This window comes from Empidonax traillii, unplaced genomic scaffold (genome assembly GCF_003031625.1).
Source record: "Empidonax traillii isolate 1590-97213 ecotype Southwest subspecies unplaced genomic scaffold, ASM303162v1 scaffold9:size3134949, whole genome shotgun sequence".
NCBI classification, from domain to species: domain Eukaryota; kingdom Metazoa; phylum Chordata; class Aves; order Passeriformes; family Tyrannidae; genus Empidonax; species Empidonax traillii.
In genome coordinates, this window is record NW_020955202.1 from 2,683,761 (window position 1) to 2,709,330 (window position 25,570).

The 25,570-nt window shown below is 40.3% G+C and overlaps 2 protein-coding genes across 6 annotated transcripts in view; one reads left to right on the top strand and one right to left on the bottom strand.

The window, feature by feature from the left end:
• Nucleotides 1–5,780: 5,780 nt before the first annotated feature.
• CENPJ (centromere protein J) lies at nucleotides 5,781–25,432 on the top strand. Of its 5 annotated transcripts, none has more exons than XM_027884881.1 (17): nucleotides 5,781–5,876; nucleotides 7,382–7,888; nucleotides 9,825–9,948; nucleotides 10,737–11,033; nucleotides 11,621–11,765; nucleotides 14,028–14,133; nucleotides 14,425–16,045; nucleotides 18,663–18,795; nucleotides 19,581–19,746; nucleotides 20,802–21,041; nucleotides 21,650–21,749; nucleotides 22,922–23,019; nucleotides 23,683–23,781; nucleotides 23,895–24,035; nucleotides 24,162–24,246; nucleotides 24,334–24,454; nucleotides 25,031–25,432. In XM_027884881.1, the coding sequence occupies exons 2-17, from the start codon at nucleotides 7,511–7,513 to the stop codon at nucleotides 25,221–25,223; spliced, it is 4,047 nt and encodes a 1,348-aa protein (XP_027740682.1). In that variant the 5' UTR covers nucleotides 5,781–5,876; nucleotides 7,382–7,510; the 3' UTR covers nucleotides 25,224–25,432. The 5 variants fall into 5 exon arrangements, with proteins under 5 accessions (XP_027740682.1, XP_027740692.1, XP_027740699.1 ...); XM_027884891.1 differs by having other exon boundaries at nucleotides 22,922–23,016; XM_027884898.1 differs by having other exon boundaries at nucleotides 11,711–11,765; nucleotides 25,031–25,431.
• Nucleotides 15,014–25,570, bottom strand: part of RNF17 (ring finger protein 17) — a 51,776-nt gene continuing 41,219 nt past the window's right edge. Inside the window, exon 38 of the transcript XR_003571346.1 lies at nucleotides 15,014–15,024. The gene's annotated coding sequence lies outside the window, so the exon portion shown is untranslated. The remainder of the gene's footprint in view (nucleotides 15,025–25,570) is intronic.

The window sequence follows — 25,570 nt, forward strand, 5'->3', positions numbered from 1 at the left end:
GGCAAGCACAGCTTTTTTTTTTTTTTTTTTTTACGTAACATGCAGGACGAAAAAAAAAAGTCTTGTAACAAAAGCAAATAAACCACACCCTATTTGCTTATTCCACCGCCTTTGCTAAAGGCAGAGTGTTAATGTATTGTATTTCAGAAACAGGTCTTTAAAGAACACACATCACTCAAACTAAAATTAGTCTTTAGCATGAATGTATACCTTCCACACATAGCTGTACGGGATATTGTTGCAACAGTGACAGCAGTAGGAAAAAGAAGTTCTCCATATTTTTGCCAGCACTTACTTTCTAAGGTAACTCTCGTAATGCAGCAATTGGTCGTGCAAAGACTAACCAGCAGATTTAGAAGCTAGTTCATCATTGTCTATATTAAGTCCTTCCAGTTCCTAAGAGGCCCATGTCCTAGCTCTTCTCAAATAGAAAGTGTAGAACAAATATTGCCTTTGTGTTTTTACTTAAAACACCCAGTGTCTTACACATACGAAAACAACAATTCAGGACACCTTGGAAACAGAAGGATGTCAGGATATCCCTCTTGGCAATTTCCTCTACAAGACCAAGTGTATCATCTACTCCACCCTTAGTGCAGTATAATGCATTACCTATGGTACTGTGGAATCTCCTGCTTCTGAGTATTTTCAAAGGATGGACAAACAAGTGTAGACCATGTTCTGTACACACTGATCCTGCCTCAGTGCAAGCCATTGCGCTGTCTCCAACTATATTTCCTCAGATCACCAAGTACAAAGCTCTTTTCCTTAATTTAGAAGATGTAATGTGTTCACTAAACGCCTGTGAAAAGCCCATTAAATAAAAATAAATCACCGTTAGTCTGGTTTGGTTATTAGGCTTCAGTGTTTGGTCCAGTATAAAACAAAATGAGTTTTTCATCAGCATGAAATGAGAATACAGAGTAACAGCAGGAAAATAAGAGAGAACTCATTTCTCTTAACAAAACTGACCTATGTATTCACAAATTGACCTATGATCGATAAGAAAAACAGTGCAGGAGAAAAATGTCTGCATTTTAAGGCGTGCTGTAGGAATTTCAAAATCATCCGATTGAAAACACTGATATGTTATGAAGATGTTTATTAGTTCTTTGTTAATTCCACGGAAGCAACACAATAAATGTATTTTTGCTGCCTGGTTACATGTTAATTTTTTAATAGCTTGGCCAGCTACCTGTGCAGCCTGAGGCTTATTCCTCCCTTATTGCTGACTTCATATTATGATATATATGTGTAGTCATATCCTCTGGCATCAGGACTTTTAGACCAAGTCTAACTGTTAGTACGTTCCCACAGAGTAACTAAATACCTACCCTGTAACTGAACAGCCATCTCTAAAAGTGAAAGCTGCACTTAGGTAATAGATTTCAGAGTGCTGGAGCTGGTTTTTTTCCTTTAACTCAATAATTAGAAACAGTTATAACAATACTGCTTCCAAGTCAACAAAAAGCAGCCTCAGTTATCTTGATTTTTCAGCTCTCCCAAGGGTTTTCATGAAAAAGAGATGCTTAGAACTTCTGAAAACAACAAATTGGACGGGATTGCAAAAACCTGTGTGAACCAAGGAAAGAAAACAATTATGATCATAAATAATCAAAAAATCCCCAATCAAAAAAATCACAATGCTTCAGCCATAGTAATGCCTGTTGAGTTGGCAGGAGCTTTGCAGGTATTAAGAAGCCAGACTGTAGGTATACACTCAGATGGAAAAGTGGAAAATCAACTTCCAAGGTAAATGATAAAGGGTAAAAAAAAAAAAAAAAAAAAAAAAAAAAAAAAAAAAAAAAAAAAAAAAAAAAAAAAAAAAAAAAAAAAAAGCAGCATCATAAAATCATACACACAGAATACAGAAAATTAAGAAAGAATAATTTTATTATTTTATCTTCCACTACATAATTAAGATAATGAGAGTAACCTCCAGAAGTCACTGAAGCAGATGGGGGAAATGGGCTGCCTTTTTTTTTTTTTTTTTGGTGGTGGGGGTGTTTTTTTTTTTTTTTTTTTAATTTACAGAAATATCAACATAAACGTATCAAAATATATTTTTAATTTTTATTTTATTTTACCTGAGTCCCTACTTTGGACTCAGTTCTTTTCTCACTGCCTTCAATAACAGTAAGGTTGGAATTGCTGTTTCAATTTTGCTTTGTGGCAATTTTACTTTCTGAAGATGACACACCTTCCACATATGCAACCAAAACATTATTTATTTGGTATAATATCTGTCTTCTCTAAGTTATGAATACGTAATAAGAACATTACCATCTCCCCAAGGTGGATTAGAGGTAAGTGCTCTAATATCATAATATTTAAGTGCTTGCCACAATTGTTAGCTATGGGAAGGAGTAAATAAATGTCACTTTCGAGCAGCAGAAGAAACGAGAAGTAACATTATGCCTCCAGTGCTAAGTTAGATAATCTTAAATAACTCCCAGTCACTGGCATGTGAATGCTCATAGTGTTAAAGCATTAGCATGTTCCTCATCATACTTCAAACTTCTGCCAATTCATATCCTCCCAGTGTCTGGGTATGGTTTGGGAGTCAGAACATCTTGATGACCATTCCCATTAGGCAGGCTGGATACAAACACTCAGGCCTGATGACCAAAGGGGTTCACTTGTTTAGGTGTGTGCCAAGGCACACCAGCCAGCCACAGCATTCCTAGACATGTAATGTGCCAGTACTGACACAGCCCACTGATTGCTGTGTATATCGTGCAAACAGGCTTGTTGACCTATCCATGCTGCATTTTCAATGTATATTCAAAATAAAACTCCATATTTAAATTAAAAAACCCCTGCAATATCCCAGACTACTGACTCTACAAACATCTTTTCCTCACTCTGTAATCAAATCCTTTGCGTTAACAATAACATAACCAAAATCCAATTCTGTGATGCATTTTCGTATTCAGAATTTCCCCTCTCTTTCCCCTTCTCTTCTCTCTGACAATGAGAGAAGAAAAACAGCATGGCAATTTTAGCCAGGGAAAAAACCTCCCTGGTCCTTTTGTAGAGGGAGAATATAGCTCTTCATTTTTTATATGACATTTCAGTGCTGCGGAGTCACATGCATTAAAAATGTAAATTGAATATGTAGATGTAATCTCTACAGTTCTTATTTCTCTACATGAAGACAAGATTAACACTCTACAACACCTGCACCACTTGGTATTTTCCTACTGAGATCTCTGAAATAAATCTGGTCCTCATGATTAAGCACAAAATGAACTACTGCACTCTTTTTTCGTGGATTCTTTCAGCCAGCTCTTCTCCTGAATGTGTAAGAATTTCATTTTAATAATGAACACACAGTTTTCAAGGATTGCCATTGCCCTCTTGTTAAAGAGAGAAGATACTTTTTTTGGCTGCGAAAATTTTCGTTCCCACTATCCACCTGACTAGTCTGTCATATTCTTTGCAAATCTAGGAAGTTCCAAAACAAATCCCACTTTATCAGCATGCTAATCAAATCCATCCAGAACATCTCTTAATCAGTTTTATTAATTTTGTTTAATTACATGGAAAATTTAGTGTGACCTACATTTTCAGTAAAATCATGGCTTGAACTAAGTGCAAACTCTTGTCTTGATCTCTTGCTGCTAATACCTGCTGTTAGTAATGTGGAATTACCTTAATTTTGACTGGAACAACCTCTTCTTCAGTCCCCCTTTCACACTGAACCATTATAAAATAACTTTCCTTTTCAAGAATGTAAACTGCTTTTCATGTTTCCACTCAGTGACTACAAATACTAAAAAAAACCCCTGTTGCACCGCAACATTTAAAAACAACTTTGGAAAAGTGATCCAGACTAAACCCAGTGCAACAAACATAACCCACACCCCCAAGAACAACAAAACCCCCCAAACTGAGAGGCTGGTATTAATCCAGATCTGTTTTCTGATAGAATTTACCCTCTAATCTACAGCCAATATTTACAGAAAGAAGTACTGTAGCAGTGGAAGTGATGAGGAGGCAGGTGGGAGATGAAAGTGGGGGGAGTGCTGCTCTTCTCAGCAGTCAGTCTAAATTGTCTGTAAAACAACTCGAATGAAAATCATCTTCATGTCATTTGTGACAAACTGTTCTCAGATATGAGAGGCTGGGAAAGTTTTATTTAAACATGAGTAGAATGTGTGACAAGAAAATGACTGCATCTGGTTTAAGTGATTAAAATGTATTCTCAATGTATATTTGTTTTCCTGGATGCTTATAAGTGTAAAGTTATTTTAAAAGCTGGTTAGAATGATAATCATTGGGTAAATGAGAACACTACACAGAACACTGACTTCTTAAGACAGTATATGAGCTCCTCATCATGTCATGGGGCTTTCTTGGGTTTCAGAGCCCAGCATTGATAAATGAGTGTTAAATGCAAGCTAGCCGGTCTTATGACTGGGTGGGTTCAGACAGAACAAAGCCAAAAACAATGCCGCCATTAAGCTTATTTGAAGCACAGTACCCAGTTTAGTTTTCTCTTAAAGGCAAACTTCAAAACCACTTTGAGAACTTAACATAAGGCAGCTCTCGATTTGACTTAAAATTGCATCACTGCTCCAAGCCAAACTGCTAATGCAGATGCACTGCTAATAACTAGCATGAAGAGAACATATGCTTATAAATCAAAACATTCAGGTCATAAATTCTTTTTACTAATGAATGTTTGGATCCCAGTACACCACACCCATATCTCATCCAGAGGGTTTCTATCAGTGTCACTGGTAAAGACCTTTACTCTATTGATATTTCTGAAAAAAGAGTGTCCCTGGTGGTGCAGTGGCTAAACCACAGCGTTGTCAACGCTGAGATCTGGGTTCGATTCCCGGTTAGGACACTCCCCGGGCAGATGGAGCTCGCTAGCCCTGTGAGGCAATCCATCTACGTCCTGAGGACCTCGCTGCCACCGTCCAAGCGTGCTTGGCCCCGGCAGATGAACCTCAGGATTAAAGGGTGGGCTCAGTTCCGCGCATACTGTGTCTCACCTAAAAAATCCAATGCGCAGGCTGGAAGGTGGAAAGACCTTCCCCGGTTCTTCGTTCGCGAAGAGACTGGCCATTTCTGAAAAAACCTACTTGATGATGTAAATTTTCCACAGTGACTTTAGGCCTAGTAATTTTGTTTGTGAGATAACTGGACAAAGCTGATGCTCTAGAATACTTGGCCTCTCCAAATTCACAGGATGAGGCTCTGTACAACCCAGAGCTCGGTTTTGTACCTGCCCTCAACAGCTGCGGAACCAGGACACAGCCGGCGACACACCGGAGCGTGATGCTCTATCCCTGTCTGGAGTTTAGAGGAAAACACTAATTTCGCTCAGTGACAGCATGCCTAAAGCACAAAACGTCGGGGAGCCGGGGGGTTGCTTTTTGCCTACTTATCTTTGCGTTCCTGCCGCTATTTCAAGTTTAAAAGGTGCGAATGGCCGCAGGAACAGCACGGTGGAAACCTCACGCTGGAAGTCTCACCGCGGCAGCCTCACCCCAGCAGCAGAGCAGCGCTGACCCAAGATTCACCCCGCTCCGCCCCGCAGAGGGCCGTCATCGGGGAGGGTCCAGGAGCCACTCGGACCTGTGGAGCGCCTTCGGGAGCCAGGAGTACTCCCAGCCCCGGAGCGAATCCCGCTGCCGCTTCCCGCCCCGACAGCCCCGGGCAGAAGCCGGACAGAGCTTTCGCTGCTGATGCCTTTTAACGGCCTCTTCGCCGCGGGGTCTCTCGGGAGCTGTAGTCCCAATCCCCTGCCTTCTGGGCCCGGCCACCGGGCAGATCCGCAGTGCTCGAACTACAGCTCCCATCGCGCCGCGGGCCGGGGCGGTGCCCGCCTGTGGCGCCGGGAGGCTGTGCGATGGCGGCAGGTTTGTAATCGAAGGAGAGGGCTGGCGGCCGGGACGGCGCGGCCGCGGCACCGCCGTGAGGAGCGGGGCCGGGACTGGGGCTGGGGCTACCGCCCCGCTACCTGCGAGGGACCGTGGTTCGGAGCTGTCGCGGTGTGGGTGCTTCGGGGCCGGGGGAGCAGCGGGCACTGCGGGAGCGCTTAGGGCGTCCCGTGTGAGGGCGGTATCCGTGTCCATGAGGAGAGGAGGGCGCTGAGCCCGACCCCTCGGCTCGGCTGAGGAACGTGGCTGTGCTCGCCTCCCCACCGTCGACCTTTGCGGGGGTTCCTTTGTCCCTCCTCTCCTTCCCGGTGCGGCTCGTCCCGATCCCTGCCGGCTCCTCCGGTTGGCACCTCCGGAAGGTGCTGCTGCCGTGGACTTCCCGGGAAGGTTTAGACTGGCAGGCAGCCTCCAGAGGGTGTCCGAAAGGTGACGGGTAAAACAGACCGTGGACCTTGAGGGCTTGAATTTGCCTCTGCAGGAATCTGCACCTCACTGAGAAACTTCCCGTAGAGTCTCAAAACAGAAGGCAGCCGGAAAACATCTCAGTAAGGGAATTGCGCTGTTTCTCCCAGTCGTGCTTTCAAACTCTGCTTGGAAGCATAACCCTTTTTACAGTGGGAAAATTAACTGAGAGCTGACATGAACTGATCCCTTGGGAACGAGGAAGCTTTATAAAGTTATTTCCTGATCAGCAGGACTGTTGAGCCAGGGCTGCTGTGACTGACTGGTTTTGTCCCTGGCCCCTTCTTTCCTCTTTGTTCCCCCCCCTGGCACACTATATGCACAGGCAGAGAGTTATTTCCCTTGGGGCTAGTTTGAGATAGCAGGGCTGAGTGGCCCGGCTCCTGCTGCCACACCGTCATCAGCAGCAGTTCTGTCTCTTTTTCTTCCTAAGTGAGGAAATCACTTTGAGTCTCCTCACTACCTGAATTCATTCATAGTTTATGGCACTTTTAGGATGTGTTGCAGTGTTCAAACTTTCTTTTGGATGGATTAAAAAAAAAAAAAGTTTTTGGGATAAAGAAACTAACAGGCGGCATGGTTGTAGGGTTTCCATGAGAAAATACACAAAAATGATAGAATTGAATTGAAATATGCTTAGTAAAATGTTTGTATTTTGACGGACATATTTGAAACTTTGGATTAATATGAAGGTCCTGTGGGCGAAATCTTTCAACTCATCACTTGTCTTCTTTTGCAAGTGTTTAAAAGAAATTCTGAATCCCTCTCTGTACTACTGAAGAGAATATTATACACAGCTTTGTAATATTTGAAATGATATTAACTGCACTCAAATAAGTAAGACGATTAAGATTTGGATTATGTTGATTTTCTGCACAGAAAGTCTTTGTTACTTCTTGTCCAAGTTCTTTCTATTGATTGTGACGTATTTTTATAAATACACCAAATTGGTTATAAGAGGGTAACTCACTGGGAATCTTTTATTGTAGATTTCTTATTTTGTTTATCTGCTTAATTTTTAGATGCTAAAAGTAGATAACCGTCCATACCGAGTACCTGGAACTTTGAAAGTTATTCTGTCCTAACCCTAGATAATATCATATTGTTCTGTTAATGCTGATCAGCAAAGGAAGTGGAGTACCATTTACAAGATGCCAACTGTTGAAAGTCCGAGTGGTGAACAAAACTTCATCGCACATTGGACGTTCAATAGTTCCCGTGCTGGAGTGTTATTAGATCCTGGTTTTACTGGTTTGAACTACAAGAAAGAAAATTTGTTACCTGGACCTGAAAATATCACAGCTTTACCTGCCGAAGTGTTGCATCTTTCAGACAGCTGTTCTGTAAGCGATGACTCCCTGTGTGAAGAGTCTGGCAGCTCTCATACACTTCAGCAATACACCACTGGAACATCTTTTCCAGCTGCAGCATGTAATGTGGAAAGCTCTAAACCAGACTTTGTCTGTGGCGAAGTGGATGGTCAGAAAAAATCCAGTTACAGCGACCCACTCTTACAAAGGCTTGAACAGGTAAAAGTCCTAGAATTCCTTGACGTGCATCCATTAAGATATAGTTTTTTCCTGCAGATGATTTGTCATTTCTGGAAGTAAGCAAACTCCTTGCAATGTATAGACCACATCAAGATTAAAGAATGAGTCCTAAGTTACTGTTAGGTGCACATAAAAGTTGGTGTCCTCCTCGTGATGTGCAGTTACTGAGAATCTAACTGCGATTGTTTCCAGGTGGCACAGGTTCCAGTTTAAAACTGAATGGTTCTCAAAATCATTTTACTTGGAAAGGTGCACACAGTTTTACAATGTCTCATTGTTTCTTCACTTGAAGCTGTGGAAATGGGGTGCTGGTCATTACTGTGGTAGTATTTCACCACAGGTATTCACAGCGTGGTGAAGTTGTATGTTCTTGTATCTATAGCAACATCTTTTGTTAGCTCTTGAAGTAGGTGTGAGCACTGATATACCTGGTTCCGTTTAAATGAAGAGAGATGTTAGTGTTGAATGTGCTACAGTATCCAAGACATCAGGACAAAAAGATTTGGAATTACAATGCTGTGATATTACTTACCTTTTTTTCTCATGCAAGAATGTCAGTTAATCCACTGTAAGTGTCTGTAAGTTGACTCATAGCTCTTCCCAATTACTAGATGCAAATTGTGTTAGCTAAAAGTGTTCAGCAGCACTTTAATAGATCTTATGGTTAAGGATTAAGAACTCTCTCACTTCCTTGTCTGCTCTGCCAGCAGCTGCATCAGCACTAATCTCTGTGTCTGTTCACTTGACTGGAGAGAGAGAGCGAGGGTGTGTGTCTCTAGAGTAGAATTCCACAACTTTCCTGGTGCTATAAAAGTTTTGTCCTGTATTTTACATGATAGGAAAATATTTATTCACTTTTTACATATTGTCAGCAGTATCGGTCAGTGGCTAAAGGACAAATGTTAGCTGGTTAACTGGTATCTTAAGTGCAATTATTAAATCTCCTGTCTTGGAAAGTCATTGACAATCTATAACAAAAAAAATAATCTGATGCTAGTCACAGCCTGAGATCTTTTCAGTTTGGTTTTCTGAGGATATTATTATCAGAACAGGTAGAAGTATGATTAATTTATTAAGTGAAGGGGTTGGAGATGAGACTCAGGTGATCTTTGGATCTTGATCACTAGCTCAGAACTTCTACTTGCATAATGCCTTTATACTGGGACTACAAGGGAAATTCAAGGGAATTTTTTCTTACCTGTTGAATGACAGCTGTGGTCCAGTTGTTGATTGGTGGAAGGAATTCATCAGGCCTTTCCTTTGGAGGAGCTGGAACAGGCACATTTGTATGTGATGTGTGGGAGATACAAAGATGACACAGAGGCCCACCATCCGTTGCTGTGGTTTGGTAGGGTACAGAATGCCATGCCTTCATATGATCCTCGAAGTTGGTATTGCACGAGAAAATGAAGACTGGATTACTGAATTTAGTCAGCATTTTAATTCTTTTTTTTCAAGTAGCTTCATGAGTCTTAATGTTGCTCGGTGCTCTTTCCCTTCTCTTGTTCCCTTGCATCAGTATTGTTCACTGTAGCTGAGACCTTGGAGAGAGGAAAAAAATTTTTTCTAAAGCTTTAATTATTATAAAGTATTTAATACTTTAATAAAAACACAGCATAATAGTAGTTAACATTGAAAGAGCAGGGTTGAAATGTTTTCCCATGCAGTAGAAATGAATGTTCTGATTTCTGTTTTTTGCAGATTGATCAGTTAAAGACTAGTGGCACTGTTAATTGGGTAAACTGGAAATAGCATTTGTATTCTCAGATAGAAAAATTCTTAATTTTCTCTATGTTACACTGGCCTAATGGAGCATCTTTAAAACAATAAATATCTGCTGTCTTGATGCTGCTAATCCTGTGGTACATTCTAAATAAACTTAGCCTCTAATACATTTATTTTTTTGTTTGAAAAGCTGAAGGAATTGCAACGACAGAAACAGGAACAGCTCAAGAAACAACAGATGGAGCAACTTCAATGGCTAATGAAAGAACAGCAGAAGCTACTTAGCATGGTATCTGGCCAGACAGCAGCTCTTGGTAAGTTGAGAAAAAAAGCATATGATGTACTTTGAATAAACTGAAAAATTTAATCTAATTTTCCAGTTAAAATCTCGAAGTGTATTCTGTGTTCTTCATCTTAAACTACTTGATTAATCAAAGATAAGTGCTGCGTTGCCTCAGTGCCTGAAAATTGAGTGCTGCCGTGGAAGGAATACCGCCCTGTTTTTATAAAATGACAACTGCAATTGTAACTTGATCAGTATGCACTATGATGGGAGTCCTTGTTTTGAAGTACTCATATTAATTATAAAGCATAAAACAAGTTACTTTCCTTTCTGATTAGCTGTTTCTCACAGTACTTTTGATTGCTTTAAATTTGCAGTGTAGCCAAATGAAGTAGTCCCCCACTGTTTGTGTTCACACACATCGTGTTCAGGTGATGAACTGAACTAGACTAGAAAGCTGATCTGTGTTTAAAAAGAAACACTCGTAGCCTGTATCAGTTTTCCAGTCTTGTTTTCTGTGAGCTCAGAAAGGGGACAATTCTTGGCTGGAAAAAGCTTTTAGAGTTGAGCGGCAGTATTTTTTTCTCTTGGCAGTATCAGTCCAACCTGATTTAAATAATTTTTGGAGACAATTAATTTTGGGCTTATCTTAGGAGAACAAAATCAAGATTGCCTAATCACTTATTCTTGATCAGTAATGTAAGAATGGAGGCTGGGTGATCAGTCTTGCTCCTCAGTGCCATTTCTTTTCTCCTGTGGAACAATAGTGTTGTAATACAAATGCAATGTCACAACCATTTTTTTCCTTCTAACTTCAAGGCTATACTCTAACAGCTGAAAGTCAAAAGCTAAGACCTGGGCATTCAGCAGGCTTAACAACTTTACACCAGTTGCCATCATCTGGATGTCAGAATATCTTTGAAGACAGAACTGATGCTCCAGTTGTTTCTTCACATACACAAGACAGTGATTCTTTACAAAAGTTAAACAACAAAGAGTGCAACTCATCTTTGAAGAACAGTCTTTCAGAAGTGTCTGCCTGTGAAAAGCAAGGTCTATGTGTGCCTGTGAAAAGGCCAAATTGTTTGAACAACAAGGAAGACAAATGCATTACTGGTTAGTCATTTATGGAAAGATAAATTGGTGATGGGTTATTTTCCCCTTGTAGTTACTAAGCATAATGTTATACTGCTTATTTTGAAGATTTTCTGCTTTCTGTTGGTTTACTTGATTTGTTGGTTGGTTTACTGACAGCTTGCAGACCTCAGAGTGTTCCATTGTTGTCCATGGGAGCTTTGTTAAAAGCAGTATGAGACAAAAATCAAATTCTTCTCAATTTATGCATACAGATGTGGGAAACAGAAGCTTGATAAGAGAGCTCTTCAGTACAGCAGACATCAAAATTTGTTCAGTAATTTTTTTAAGCAACACATTAACAATAGCAAAGAAGATAACTAATCAGAATGGATTATTTAAAGTCTGTGGAATTTTTTTAATGCATAACAGAATGTTCCTAAAAAAGAAAGTGCAAATTCAAATAAGAATTAATTTGAGGAAATCATAGGACTATTTTGTGTAGGAATTAAGATGATATTGCCATGAAACTCCCTTCTGGTTTTAATCTGACTTGAATGCTGCTTAAAGTATGTGCTGAAAACTGATTTGTTTGTTGAGACAAAAAGAAAATTCTCTCACTTTCATAGGAAAAAACACATGGTGTCCAGAAAAAAAGATGGAACTATTAATAGAGAGTGAAGATAATCACATTGATTCTTCATGTGTAGGAAGTGGAGATCTCTCTGAAAATTGCAGCAGAGGTGAACATTTGCGGACTAATACAGAGGAAAGGTAATTCAGACCATGATTATGCATTTCTTACCAAATAATACGAGTTTCATTGAATTCTGAGTCCTGATTAGAAGACTCAGATGCTCTCAGTTTGTGTAGCTTTCTCAACCAAGGATTCAATTTTTCTGGGTACTGTGATGACCTGTAATAAGAAAGGCTCTTGCTTGAAATTGCTTGTGGTGTAAAAGATGTGATGTTGTGTATTGGATGAAGAGGTGTGTGTGCAACCTGGGGTAATGCCAACTTAGAAGCATGTTTTGGTAGAGCTCAGTATATAAGCAGTTATAGTTCCCAGTTTATTACAGCCTCCTGTCCACTGTTAGGTGCTGAAAGTGGTAATGTGAAGGAGGAGTGCAAGGCTGTGACCTTTTAGTCAGGAGTGAAGATTGTTTAAAGTGTTCAAGGCCAGGTTGGATGGGGCCCTGAGCAACCTGGTGTAGTGAAAAGTGTCCCTGCCCGTGGCAGGGGGGTTGGACCTGGAGGGTCTTTAAGGTCCCTTCCAACCCAAACCATTTTGTGATTCTGTGAAATGTCTGTATATGGCTAAGAACTAATGACAGTGCTTGTGGCAGAAGCCTTCTCATGCATGTGGCCAGGTTTTGGTAGTGGGGCGGCTACAGGGGTGACTTCTGTGAGAACCTGCTGGAAGCTTCCCCCATGTCTGGTAGAGGCAATGCCAGCTGGCTCCAGGATGGACCTGCCCCTGGCCAAGGCTGAGCCCATCAAGGATGACAGTGACGCCTCTGTGATAACATATTTAAGAAGAAATAAAAAGTTACTGTGCAGATGAAATTGTGGCCAGAGGAGTGTGGAGAACATGTGAACAACAATATAAACTCCAGGATCAGTGGAGAAGGAGGGGCAAGAGGTGCTCCAGGCACCAGAGCTGAGGTTACCCCTGCAGCCCATGGTGCAGACCATGGTGGGGCAGCTGTGCCCCTGCAGCCCATGGAGGTCCACAGAAGTGCAGAGATTCACCTGCAGCATGTGGAGGAGACCCATGCTGGAGCAGGTGGATGCCCAGAGGAGGGTGTGACCCTGTGGGAGGCCCGTGCTGGAGCAGGGTCCTGTCAGGGACTTGCTGACCTGTAGAGAGAGGAACCCATGCTAGAGCAGGTTTCCTGGTAGGACTTGTGACCTCTAGGGGACCCAAGCTGGAGCAGGCTATGCCTGAAGGACTGTACCCTGTGGAAAAGTGACCCACGTGGCAGCAGTTTGTGAAGAAGTGCTCGTGGGACTCACACTGGAGAAGTTTGTGAAGGACTGTCTCCTGTGGGAGGGACCCCACAGGGAGCAAGGGAAAGGTTTCTCTCTCTGAGCCATAGCAGAAACAAACTGTGATGAACTGACCATAACTCCCATTCCCCGTTTCCCTGTCTTGCTGGGGGGAAGGAAGTAGAACTTGGGAAGGAGGGAGGAGGGAGGAAGGTGTTTTTAAGATTTATTTTCTCATGATCCTGTTCTGATTCTGTTGGTAGTAAATTTAATTAATATCCCCACTTAGGATCTGTTTTGCCCGTGACAATATTTGATGAGCGATCTCCCCTGGACCTTATCTCAACTCATGAACCCTTCGTTATATTTTCTCTCCCCTGTCCAGTTGCAGAGGGGAGTGATAGAGTGGCTTTGCTGGGTGCCTGGTATCCACCCAGGTCAATGCACTACAGTATGGTAAAAGATTTGTATATGGAGTTGATAGAATAACAGTAGTAGTTGGCATTGTTTCAAAGCTCATAAGTTATCAGTGTGTAGTAGTGACAACCCCAAAACACAGCACCATATGGGCTGCTATGAAAACAGCGCACTGCATCCCAGCCAGACCCAGTACTGCTGTGAAGGAGAAGGAGTATCAAAGAGGGAGATAGGGAACATGATCTCAATAGCATTCCTGAGTGGGAAGGTGAGACCGTAGAGCTTGGCAGTGTGACTAAACTACAAGTGAAAGCTGGGTGATTTGACCAAAAGAAAGGGTCATTAGGAAAAGCAGTGAAAGACAGTGAAAAGCTGCATACAATATATTTTATATATGTGTATTAACTGTCACAGGGGTTTGATAAACTGTTTCTCAAAAGATAAACACGTAGTGGTAAAATGCATTTCTCAGATTAACCTAAGGACTGAAACGCCTCATGATTTGTCATCTTTTATACAATTACACCTTAGGTCTTTGAATAGCAGTGATGTTAAACATATTTATTTTGTAAGGAATTATAAGAGTTGTTATAGGCTTATTTTATATATATATTTTTTTAATTACACTAGACCTATTAAAGCTGCGATACATGAGAAGAAACAGACTTTTGAAGAATTCTTGGAAGAGCAGATACAACTAGAAGAGCAGCGTCTGGAGCAAAACCAGAAGTTGCAGGTTATTTATTAATATTTATTAAAACTTTATTCTTCTTTATGTTTGGTGTCATGATGTGATAGGTGCTTTAAAAATGTACAGGGTACCTGCTGGTATTGAAAGCTAACATGTTGCATTCCTAAAAATAAAACAGTAAGTGTCAAATATTCCACTTGTTTAAGTCATTAGAAATCCAGTAGAAATGTAACATCTGAATTCCTACTCTAATGTGGGGTTTATTTGACGAAATCTTCATAGTGTGTGAGGAGCTTTTTAACATTTTGTGGTTTACTTTTCTTTACTCATTTTTAGGAGGCAAATGGATCAGCTGTTCAAAAACCAGTGACCAAAAGGCCCTTCTTGAAAAGAGGAGAAGGCTTAACAAGATTCACTAAAGCCAAGTCTAAAATGACAAAACTTGGAGAAAACACCTCAAAACTTCAACAAAGGGCTTCAGATGACAGAAATGTTATTAAAGTGGACAGATCACAAACACAGAAGAAAACTATGCCTCCTGGCAAAGAACTGGTTTCTGGAAATCCATTTGCACCATGTAAAAAACACAACCACCCCAATAAAGCAAAACACTGCCCTATTCAGAAGACGGTGGTACTCAGGAATCACAACGGAGAAAATATCTTGCCATTAGAAACAAAAATGCAATCAGGAAAAAATTATGATGGACAGATGAGAGATTATTACCCATTAGAAATTAATAACAAAATAGAAAATAAAGAGAACAGAGTAGAATTTGCTAAGTCTAACACTGGCAAAATCAAAACCAAATTGCCCGGTGCAGAAAAGTCTCAGTTGTCTCAGGAGCTGGCCAGTGTCCTTTTTAATTCTAAGCCTCCTGTAGGTCACCCTGTAAAAGATTCGGAACTGTCTTTTGAAATTTCATTTCAGAATAAGCTGGAGAACTGGGAAAAAGAAAAAGAAAAAGAGACTCTAGAATTAGATGAGTTTTTGTTTCTAGAACAAGCCGCAGATGAATTATCTTTCTCAAGTAATTCCTCATTTGTGCAAAGAGTCTTGGATCGAGATCTGCAAACTTTGAAAGGCCGTAGAATGTCTTCTACCCCCATAAAGGCAAAACAGCAGCAAGTAAAGGCGCTACCTGTCGAACTCACAACTGAGAAAAATGAAAGGGCAGACTGCATGGCACAGGAAAATACACATAATAGCCTAGTTATGCACTCAGTCTCAAATTCAGGAGCAGATTTTAGAGTGAAGGATCCATTGAATAAAACAGACAATGTAATATTTTCAGCTTCTTCCGTGAAAACAGCTCCTGCTTTAAAAAGTAATCACTGGATTGTAAATGAAGATAAGGGTGAGGGCAACAGTGATACTAGTACAGATTCTGAGAGTAGATTTGAGACCACACTGAAGCATGACAACCAGGATGCTAAGACATCCTTTGTGAGCCATAGAGAAAGTGATCCAGAATTTTTTGATTGTGGAAGTTCTGTTACAGACATCAGCAAAGAAAGCATAAATGGAGATGCTGACCTTGGCTTGTCAGACAAAGATTGCAGTGCACTCTCAAAGCAAAAGAGTAGAAGAGCTACAGATGATCACAGAAGTGTGTCCTGTATAAGGAGTAACTTTGAATTTGATGATGAAAGAACATGGAGTGATCTTGATGAAAATTATGTTAGCAGTGATTTACCTGAAAAATACACTAAAATACCTTCACAGATGGACTTTCCCAGAAAGAATGATTCACCTGTCCCAGATAAAGCAATAAAGAGAAAAGTTGCCTCAAAGAAAGCAGATGAAATGTCCAAAGAGTCTGCAGTGGACAGTGATTCAAATGGACCTCCTGTATCAAACCTGATGATGAAACTCTTTCCTTCACTGAAACCGAAACAGAAGGCAGGCTGTCGCTTGGAACGTGAAACCAAATCAAATGTGGAACAGGATCCAGGAGGTGAGAGAACAGCAACTGGTAGGAAATGTTGATGAGGACATGTATTACAACTCTTTCCTTCTAGCACTTAAGCTGCAACCTGACGTTACACCAAGGGGTGTAAGTACAGACTTCTGCTGCAGGGAATGGCCCTATTCTCCCCTTAAATCTCCTCTGGTTGCACATTTGATGGCAGGTCTGACAATTATGCAGATTGCAGAATGACTATAATTGGTGAAAACATTTTGTTTTTATTTTATTTTATGATGTGGGTTTTTTTTTTTTTCCCCCTCTGGAGGCTAGTTTTTTGTCGGATCAGCTCATTGAAGGAACTTGATCTGGAGCTGTTTCTGAATCAAGGAAAGTATGAAAGGCAAGCCAAAAATGAATTGGTACCTCCCTTTCCACTACACTGTGCATTTACACTACAGTAGGTTAATGCTATGCACTGCTAGGTTAGCTTGTTCCTCTTATAAAATACAAGGAAGTGGCAGCCTTGTCCATAGTATTAAAGTGTAGTATAGTATCTAGAGAATTCATGTGGAATATGGGAAATGTGGATTCATTTTTCTGCTTTGCCCAAGCTGATTTCATCTATATGGCTACAGTCTGCAGAGGACTGCCTCTAAAACTTCCTGTTGAAGCTGTTGTGCTTCTGCTATCGTAAAAAATGGAGTTGTTCCATGAAAACGTGAAGGCACAGCCTCCTATTTAAATCTTTTATCTGTAAGGTTGTGATCTTGGTTTCAAACTCTTCTCCAGTGAATGTTTAGGATTTTGTTTAGGTTTTTATGATAAGCCAGTTGATGTAATCTTTTTGGACTTCAGAAAAGCTTTTGATAGCATCTCTCCCAGTATCCTTCTGGACAAAATGTCCAGCACAGCTGGATAAACACATCATGTGGTGGGTGAGCAATTGGCTCTGGGGTTGAGCACAGAGGGTCATAGTGAGTGGGGTAACATCAGACCGGAGACCTCTCACCAGTGGGGTTCTGCAGGGCTCCATCTTAGGCGCTGTGCTCTTCAACGTCTTCATAAATTACTTGGACATAGGACTTTAAGGTACACTGAGTAGATTTGCTAATGATACTAAATACTAAATTGGCAGGAACTATTGATTCCCTCGAAGACAGAGAGGGCCTGAGGAGAGACCTCGACAAATTAGAGGACTGGGCAATCACCAACCATATAAAGTTTAACAAGGAAAAGTGCTGGATTCTGCACCTGGATGTTCATACAGACTGGGGAATGAGATGCTGGAAAGCAGTGCCATGGAAAGGGACCCAGGGGTCCTGGTTGATGGCAAGTTGAATATGAGTCAGCAGTGCCCTGGCAGCCAGGAGGGCCAACCATATCCTGAGGGCATCAGGCAAAGCATGGTCAGCTGGTCAAGGGAGGGGTTGTCCTGCTCTGCTCTGGGGCAAAGGAGGGCACTGAAGGTGGTGAAGGGCCTTGAGGGGAAGCCGTATGAGGAGTGGCTGAGGTCACCTGGTGTGTTCAGCCTGGAAAAGAGGAGACTGAGGGGACACCTCATCACGGTCTACAACTTCCTCATGAGAGGAAGAGGAGGGGCAGGCGGGTAGAACCCAAGGGAATGGCCTGAAGTTGTGTCGGGGGGGTTTAGGTTGGATACTGGGAAAAGGTTCTTCACCCAGAGGGTTGTGGGGCATTGGAACAGGCTCTGCATGGAAATGGTTCACAGCACCAAGCCTGACAGAGTTCAAGAAATGTTTGGACAGTGCTCTCAGGCACATGGTGTGATTTTTCAGATTGTCCTGTGGAAGGCCAGGAGTTGGATTCAATGATCCTTGCAGGTCCCTTCCAATTCAGGATATTCTATGATTCATATGAAAGCTGCTACTTTTACTTACTGTTTTTTTGAGAATGGATTGCGTAGGGTTGTTTAAAGGTGCCTGCTAGATGTTTGCAGGAAGAGGGGTAGGGTTTTTTTTACAGAATTTCAGAGTATTTAAGGATGAACAAGGCAACTACCTACACTGCAACATCAATATTTAGGCTCTTCTGTTGCATACTCAGACTTAAAACCTTGTGCTTGTTAAGTAGTGACTGAACAGCAAACTGGGATGGCAAAAAAGCCCACAAAAAGCTTCCCTATTATCAGTTTCTGCAAGAGATTTCACATCAGTGTTGAGTGTGAGCAGACTTCCTTGTAAGTAAAACTTGAAAAAACTTACAACCATAAACTTCCCTATTTGATATGCCTTCATACTGTATACATGTACCTGGTACATATATATAGTATGTATATAGACTTTTACCATATACATTCATTATACCCTTATGCCTTCATTTTATTTCTCTGGTGTGACGTGAAGCCCTTCACATTCCAGTTCCAAATATATATTTAGTTCTATGAAGATTACCACTGTATTCAATACTTAAAAGTACTACAGGGAGGATACTCAATATTTGAGGTACTTCAGTAAATAGTACAGAATGCTTTAAAATGTTAACTTCTGTGTTATTTGAATAGTAGAAGAGTTCACAATATTACTACTGTCCCTGAAATACTATTTTATTTTTTTTTTTTATAATTTTTAAGCTGGTATGTGATAATTGTTTTCTTCAGTCTTACGGATGCTACTTAGAAAACGTGCTTCTGGCTGTGCTTTGACAGGAAACACAGGTCCATCCCAGCTACTGAGAGAGAGACTCACTGAATTGGAAGCTGAAATAGAGAGGTTCCGAGCTGAAAACACAACTCTAAGTAAACTCCGTGAAGAAAGAGAGCAGGCCTTGGCAAATATCAGGTAATTTTTAAATGAAATATTTTGGTGCATTCACTTACATAGTATGTTACAGACTGTCATGATGTCCAGTTAGTTACCAACAGCACAGGTAAACAGTTCATGTATATCAGAGCACAGTGGAGATTGGTCAAGAAACTTACACAGAAATTATAGTATTAAGAACCCCTGCTAGGATAATATGATATCATTAAATGTTATACTTGGGAGAATTTGTGTACTTTGGTTCTCTGCAGGATAACACAGTCCTAAATTGGTCTTGCAGAACTGATCTTCACACTGACATAATTGATGCTTTTGCTTTGGATTGGATGTTTGTACATACTGAGAACCTTTTAATTTGTACTGGGGCATTTATAAGCAACATGTAGAGTAGAATAATTGCCTCTGATGACTTAAACGTGCCACACCTGTTCATACCACAGCCACTTTTGTTTGGAAACAGTATTGTGTCTTTGACTGATGTTTGATTTGGGATCTCCTGCTATTAGTAGCTTCTTTTCCCTGGTACTTTTAGGGGAATGAAGATTTTAGCCAAACCTTTTCTAAATTCAGGATAACTTTTGTGACTAGAAGATATAAAAATATAAATTGTTGGACTTCAAACACTAACTGTGTGACAATTCTTACTCCTTAAATAAGTAATACCATTTATAGGTAAGTCTTCCTGGGGGTAACAGATGTTGTGTTGGAATCAATGACCACAAAATACTGAGTCTTCATTTTTTTTCTTAAAATCCATATTTGAAGTAGATTTGGGCTAAAACAACTTTGTTTCATAATTATAGGAAAGAAATTGCAGACTTTGAGCAGCAGAAAGCCCAAGAACTGGCTGAAATAGAAGAATATAAAAAAAAGGAAATGAAAAAACTGCAAAAGGAGCGGAAAGTTTTTGAAAAATACGCCACAGAAGCTAGAGCAATTCCAGATAAGAAAGAACGTGATGAAATTCAGGTATTAGAACATATTATTCTTCTAGTCCATGCAGGAACATGGAAATTTAATTAAAGGCAGTCAACAACTGTGTTTTAACATAGTTGAAAGTTTACAAATGATTTCAAGGTGGGAACTAGTAGTAGACATGGATTAGGGGTAGACTTGGGAGTGCTGGGTTTATAGTTGGATTCCATGATCTTAAAGGTTTTTTCCAATCTAAATAATTTTAATTGAGGAAGCAAACTACAGTCTTCACGAGGTTGTTTGATGGTTTTAAGGCAAAAACTCCGAACAAGCAAATCTTTTTGTCACATTTCCATACTAAAAACTGCTCATGACTATGATAGAATGATCTACTTTGAAACAAAATCACCGAAGTTAAAATATTAAGTTGTAAGTTTTTCTTCGTGGTAGTGGACCAAAATGCAAACTAGAACTGCACAGGAGTTTTATTCTGTCTAACTGTTGTACAGTCTGCTGTAGTAATCTACAATTTTCAGAGTTACATTTTTTATCTTCTGGTATCAGAGATGTAAGAAACAGGATCTGTTTGTTCTTTCATTGTCAGGACGTATCATGTACGAGATGTAGGGATTATTAAGTCACATTAAACACCACACAGGGATTTCCCTTGTCCTTTCCCACATATTTTTCCTTACTTCCAAAGCCTGAACTGGCTGTGCAGATTTACGTGTGTTTTGTGTGACTGTGTCCTCCCTGTTTTCCTGTGCCAAGATTTCTGAGAGGCCCTGCCAAGGGTAGCCTTAAGGATTTCATGTTTCTGTCTCAAGTGTATTTGTATTGGCCAATCTATGAAGAGTAAAGGATGCCAAGAGAGCAATAAAAACAATTCCTGTGATAAAAGTTGAGCTTATAAAGTTGGTAAGGTAAATCTCTTCCAGGGAAGAAAACTCCTGTCTTTCACCCTCTGCACTACTAAGTTAACCTAACTTTTTTGCCACTTGTGTGCTTTCTTTTGTGTGCTTGTATTTCTGTTAGAAATTAAAAAAAATTAAAAATTAATATATTAAAAAATTAAAGCTCTTTAATTTATAAATGTGCATTTTTCTAAGGCTTTAAAACAACAGATTGCAGAGTTACAGGAAGATTTAAAACGAAAAGAGGCAAAATGGTCAACTACCCATCGGCGCTTGAAAGATCAAATAGAAGCTTTAGTAAATGAGAACTTGGAGCTAAAAGAAGAAGTCAAAATTATGGAGAAGTTCCGTCTAGAAGCTTGGAAGAAAATAGAAGCTGCTGGAAGCAAGAGGAAAGTAGAAAACTCTGCAGTGGCTCTAAAAAGAGCAGAATCTGTATGTTATTAATCTTGGTGTTTTACATATATGTATGTGAATACTCATGGGTTTTGTGTCGTATGCTTGGATTCCAATAGCTACAACTTAGCTGTTTAATTTACTAGTGTGGGGACTACAGTAGTGGTGACAGAGAGAGAATTTTGTTAATGTCACATTCTCTCCAGATGTGAATGTTCACAATGTGCAACATCCCTTTTGTTGAGGAACTCATCTTAGAAATTCAAAGTGATGCAGTTATAAGAGAAAAATCATTGGTGGGCTCTAACCTGTGACCTTCTGCCCCTTAAGGATCAACCACAAAAAGCAGGGAGTTCACAACTGTCTAAAGCAGTTATATTAAGTTTTGAAACTATAACTGTTAATCTGGATTGCTTGCACCAAATTAACTCTCTGTAGTGGTTGGTAGTGAGGGAGCAGATGGAGGAAGAGTTCCAAAGTGCAGCTTGGGCTACATCACACAAGCCTTTCTGCTGACCAAGTCTCAAAAATGCATAGTTGGTGAAAAAAGCTTCCAGTAACTTTCATGTCATTTGGTCAATAAATTTTGTTGATGCTGTATGAACAGTTTTAAGTCACGTAAACCACAGCTACTCCCTTTCTTTTAGTGCCTACCAAATAGAGGGCCCAAAAGTCAAACTGCATCTCTGCTTCTTCCAGTACAAAAGTGCAGCAAAATGAATGGCAAAAGTTATTCACAGGCAAAAGGTAAAAATTTTTTTCTGATCAGAGAATTCTTCTAAGTCTTTAAAGTAAAACTAATGTGAATTTTTGCTTTGTGGAGTGTATCACCGCCTCAGACGTAGACAGTGATAGTTGTAACGGGCTTGAGCATATGGATAAATACCTTGTAGGGTGGGATTCTGGAGAAAGCTGTGATGAGACCAATCTCAGAGTGAGAATGCTTCTGGTCCTATTTGGTGGTCTGGAGCATAGCAGAAGCTGTCTTCTGTAATCCAAAATAGCATTCATCATTTGTGTTCTCCAAGCTGCAGGTGTTGATTAGATCACAGAATCATAGAACAGTTTGGGCTGGAAGGGACCTCAAAGATCATCCAGTTCCACCATCCGGCCATGGGCAGGGACACCTTACACTAGACCAGGCTGCTCAGGGCCTCATCCATCCTGGCCTTGAACACTTCCAGGGAGTGGAAGCTTCTCTGGGCAACCTGTTCCAGTGCCTCACCACCCTCCCAATGAAGAGCTTCTTCCTAATTTCTACGTGACTGTGTTGAGAGCATGGGAACTGCTCTGTCTCTTCTGAATCTTCTGTGGTCGGAATCTGTAATCCTTTGGGCAATGCTGTAGCAGGTGTTCCTTGTTCACAGTTAGGAGCAAAGCCTGTTTGCCTTCCTAACGAATAATCATGTATGGAAAGTAACTGCAGGCTATTTTTTGACACTTCTGACAGCTCAACCAACCATTGTGTTATACGTTAGAGGAATATGTTCCAGAGCTGGAGGTGTTTTTATTTTGGTAATGTGACAGGAGAGACATGGGAGAAGTATGCTGATCAGTTCCTGTTATTGTATTAATCTTACTTTATTCATTACAAGGCATAACTAAAATGTTGTCTAAATTCCTGGGACGAAGGGAGGGAACCCTTTGTAAATCTACAGAGATGAAATAGAAGAGAAAGTGCGTTTATGCCTATTGCAATGATTCTTCAGTTGTAGATTCTTGCTGACACAAGAAGCGATGGCAGTGACTGATTCTTTTAATGGCACATGCTGATTCTTCTAATAAATATGCTGCTCTCGGTTTCTACTGCACTTAAGAAATGTAGGTGTCCTGTACAACTGGACCTCATATATAATGGCAACACTCAAACCATACTTTAATTTCCATGTCTAATTTAACTATTACATGTATCTGAGTAGGAAAACTTTCTAGAACACCTGCATCAGGACCTGCTAATGACAGAAGCAACTCTGAGACAATGACAGCACTAGAAGATTCTTCTAAGACTTTCATGGTAGTAAGTCCTGATCAAATCTTGATTTGATTTTTAAGGGGGAGGAAAACGTCTAGAAGAAAATGTTACTTGTACTTAAATGAGTGTCTGGAGGGTGACTGATAAGGCGGTTGACTCACCTTCTTATGTTCTTCAACTTTTACTGTAATACCAGAAAATGGCTAGTCAATGAAGAGTGTTTTACCGAGGTCTACTAGATGCATTATTCTTTGGCTCAGGAAAGAAACTAATAATCTCCTGCTCTTTTGAATTTTGCAAAAGGTTTTACCCTTTAAGAGAGTTAAAAAAAGACAGGTGCCCTCCACGTAGGGCAATTGTGCAAGGATCTTGTAAATAGTTGAATTACTTCTTACATTAATTGCTGTAGGTAACATTCAGGCTTTATGGAACTTCGTTTCATACCTTACTGTGGATGTCTTAAGGAATCTGAGCACCATGCTACAACATACCACTGAATTCCACTTTAGTCCAGACTACAGCTGACCACGGACATCCAATTTTTGCTGAGTCTGTCTGTTTTTCCACTTGAATTACACTAGTTGCTTAAACTCCAGGTTGTGTTTATGCCTTCCCACACTTATCTTTCTCACTTCCTAAAATACCTGTCAGCCTAGGGGAAAAAAAAAACGCATACAAAGCTTGATTTGAGTTTTTTTTTGTCATCAGGACATCTCTCCTAGTGAAGCTCATGTGTCACTACCATCTGGTCCTGCATATGTGGACAGTGAAGAGATAGAGAGAGAAACTGCTTATCCTGATGGAAAGGTAAAATAAAGAGCCTGGCACTCTGAAATTCAGCAGGACAGCTGTTGTGCACAATGAATGACAACATAAAGTGTGACGGCTCAATACTGATGTCTCTGCAATGTTTTCATCAGGTTGAGCAAGTTTTGAAAAATGGCTGTCACCTCGTATTTTTTCCCAATGGAACGTGGAAAAAAGTGGGTTCTGATGGAAAGACTGTCACTATAACCTTCTTCAATGGGGATGTGAAGCAGGTTATGCCTGATCAAACAGTGGTATGTACCCTGCATCTTCAGGTTTTTTCAATAAGTATTTATTAAATATATATTAACACTTATTAAATACATGTACAAACATAAAGTTTCTCACTAGTTACATTAAATCTGAACTGTTTTCTGCAGATTTATTATTATGCTGATGCTAAGACTACACATACTACATACTCTGATGGCTTAGAGGTCTTGCAGTTTTCAAATGGACAAATAGGTAAAGAAAACATCCAACCCAACTGTCAGAATTAGTGCCCATAACAGTATTTGTGTAATAAGCATCTTGTCTCAAAATACATTTCAGAGAAGCATTACCCTGATGGCAAGAAGGAAATTACCTTCCCTGATCAGACTATTAAGAACTTATTTACGGATGGGCAAGAAGAAAGTATCCTTCCAGATGGTACCATTGTTCGTGTTCAGCCGTAAGCTTTCCCTTCTTGGGTCCCCCGGTCTGGGGATGGGACAGGGGGCGCTCTATGGTGACAGATCTCGATCTACCAGTTTACACTGGAATGTACTGTACTGTGAACATGTACAGCTGCTTGAGTTTTGGGGTTTTCTTTGGGTAGCCTGGAGGAGACAAAGACTTAATGCCTGAGTGTATTGTCCTGACCTGGGAGACTTCTCTGATTTGTACATAATTTGAAAAAACACAGGAGAATGTGACTGGAAAATGGGTCTGACTGACAGCTGATAACTGATAGTGCTCAAAACATCGAGTTTTAAACTTTTGCTTGGATTGTTGCAGCAATGCATTTAGTGCAGAGAAAGTGCAGTAGAGGCTCACAAGTATAAAAAAGTCATGTCAGTTTTACAGAAACAGGTTTTTGAGTATGAACCAGCTGCAATGATATTTAACAGATTTTCCCACAAATACTGTATTTTTTAGAATTCTTCCTTCATTTAGGCTTGCACAACTGCTGTTCTGAGATTAATCTTAAGCCTATGTCTGATCCTTACAAAGTATGGGTTGTTTTTTTTTTCCTCCTTTAATACAGAGATGGAAGCAAAACTATAGAGTTCAATAACGGCCAGAGAGAACTACACACAGCACAGTTCAAGAGACGGGAATACCCAGACGGTTCTGTCAAGACTGTGTACATGAATGGACAGCAGGAAACAAAGTATGGCTCTGGGAGAGTCAGAGTAAAGGACAAGGATGGGAATATTATCATGGACACTAAGTTGTAGGCAACGTCAAAACTGCTGAAATGTTAAGACATCAGCAAAAATAATGTACATTCCTGTAAACAAGAAGTGAAACCCCTTTACGCTTGCTGTGTATATACTGTTTATAGTTTTTACAAAATAAATTTATTTTTAAGTGGGTGCTACATCATCAGAGCTTTTGCTTATTTTGTTCCCCATTCCCACTTTTAAGGAGCAGTTTATTGATTCTGTATTCTGGCAGGTGTGGTTTAAAGGCTGTTTTTTTAAAATCAGCTGTCAGAAATTAATAGCTGTAGATTACCTTATTTTAGACATCTAAGAGAAGATTCCTCAATCCAAGTCATGCTGTTTTAACCCCTGCTGTGGTG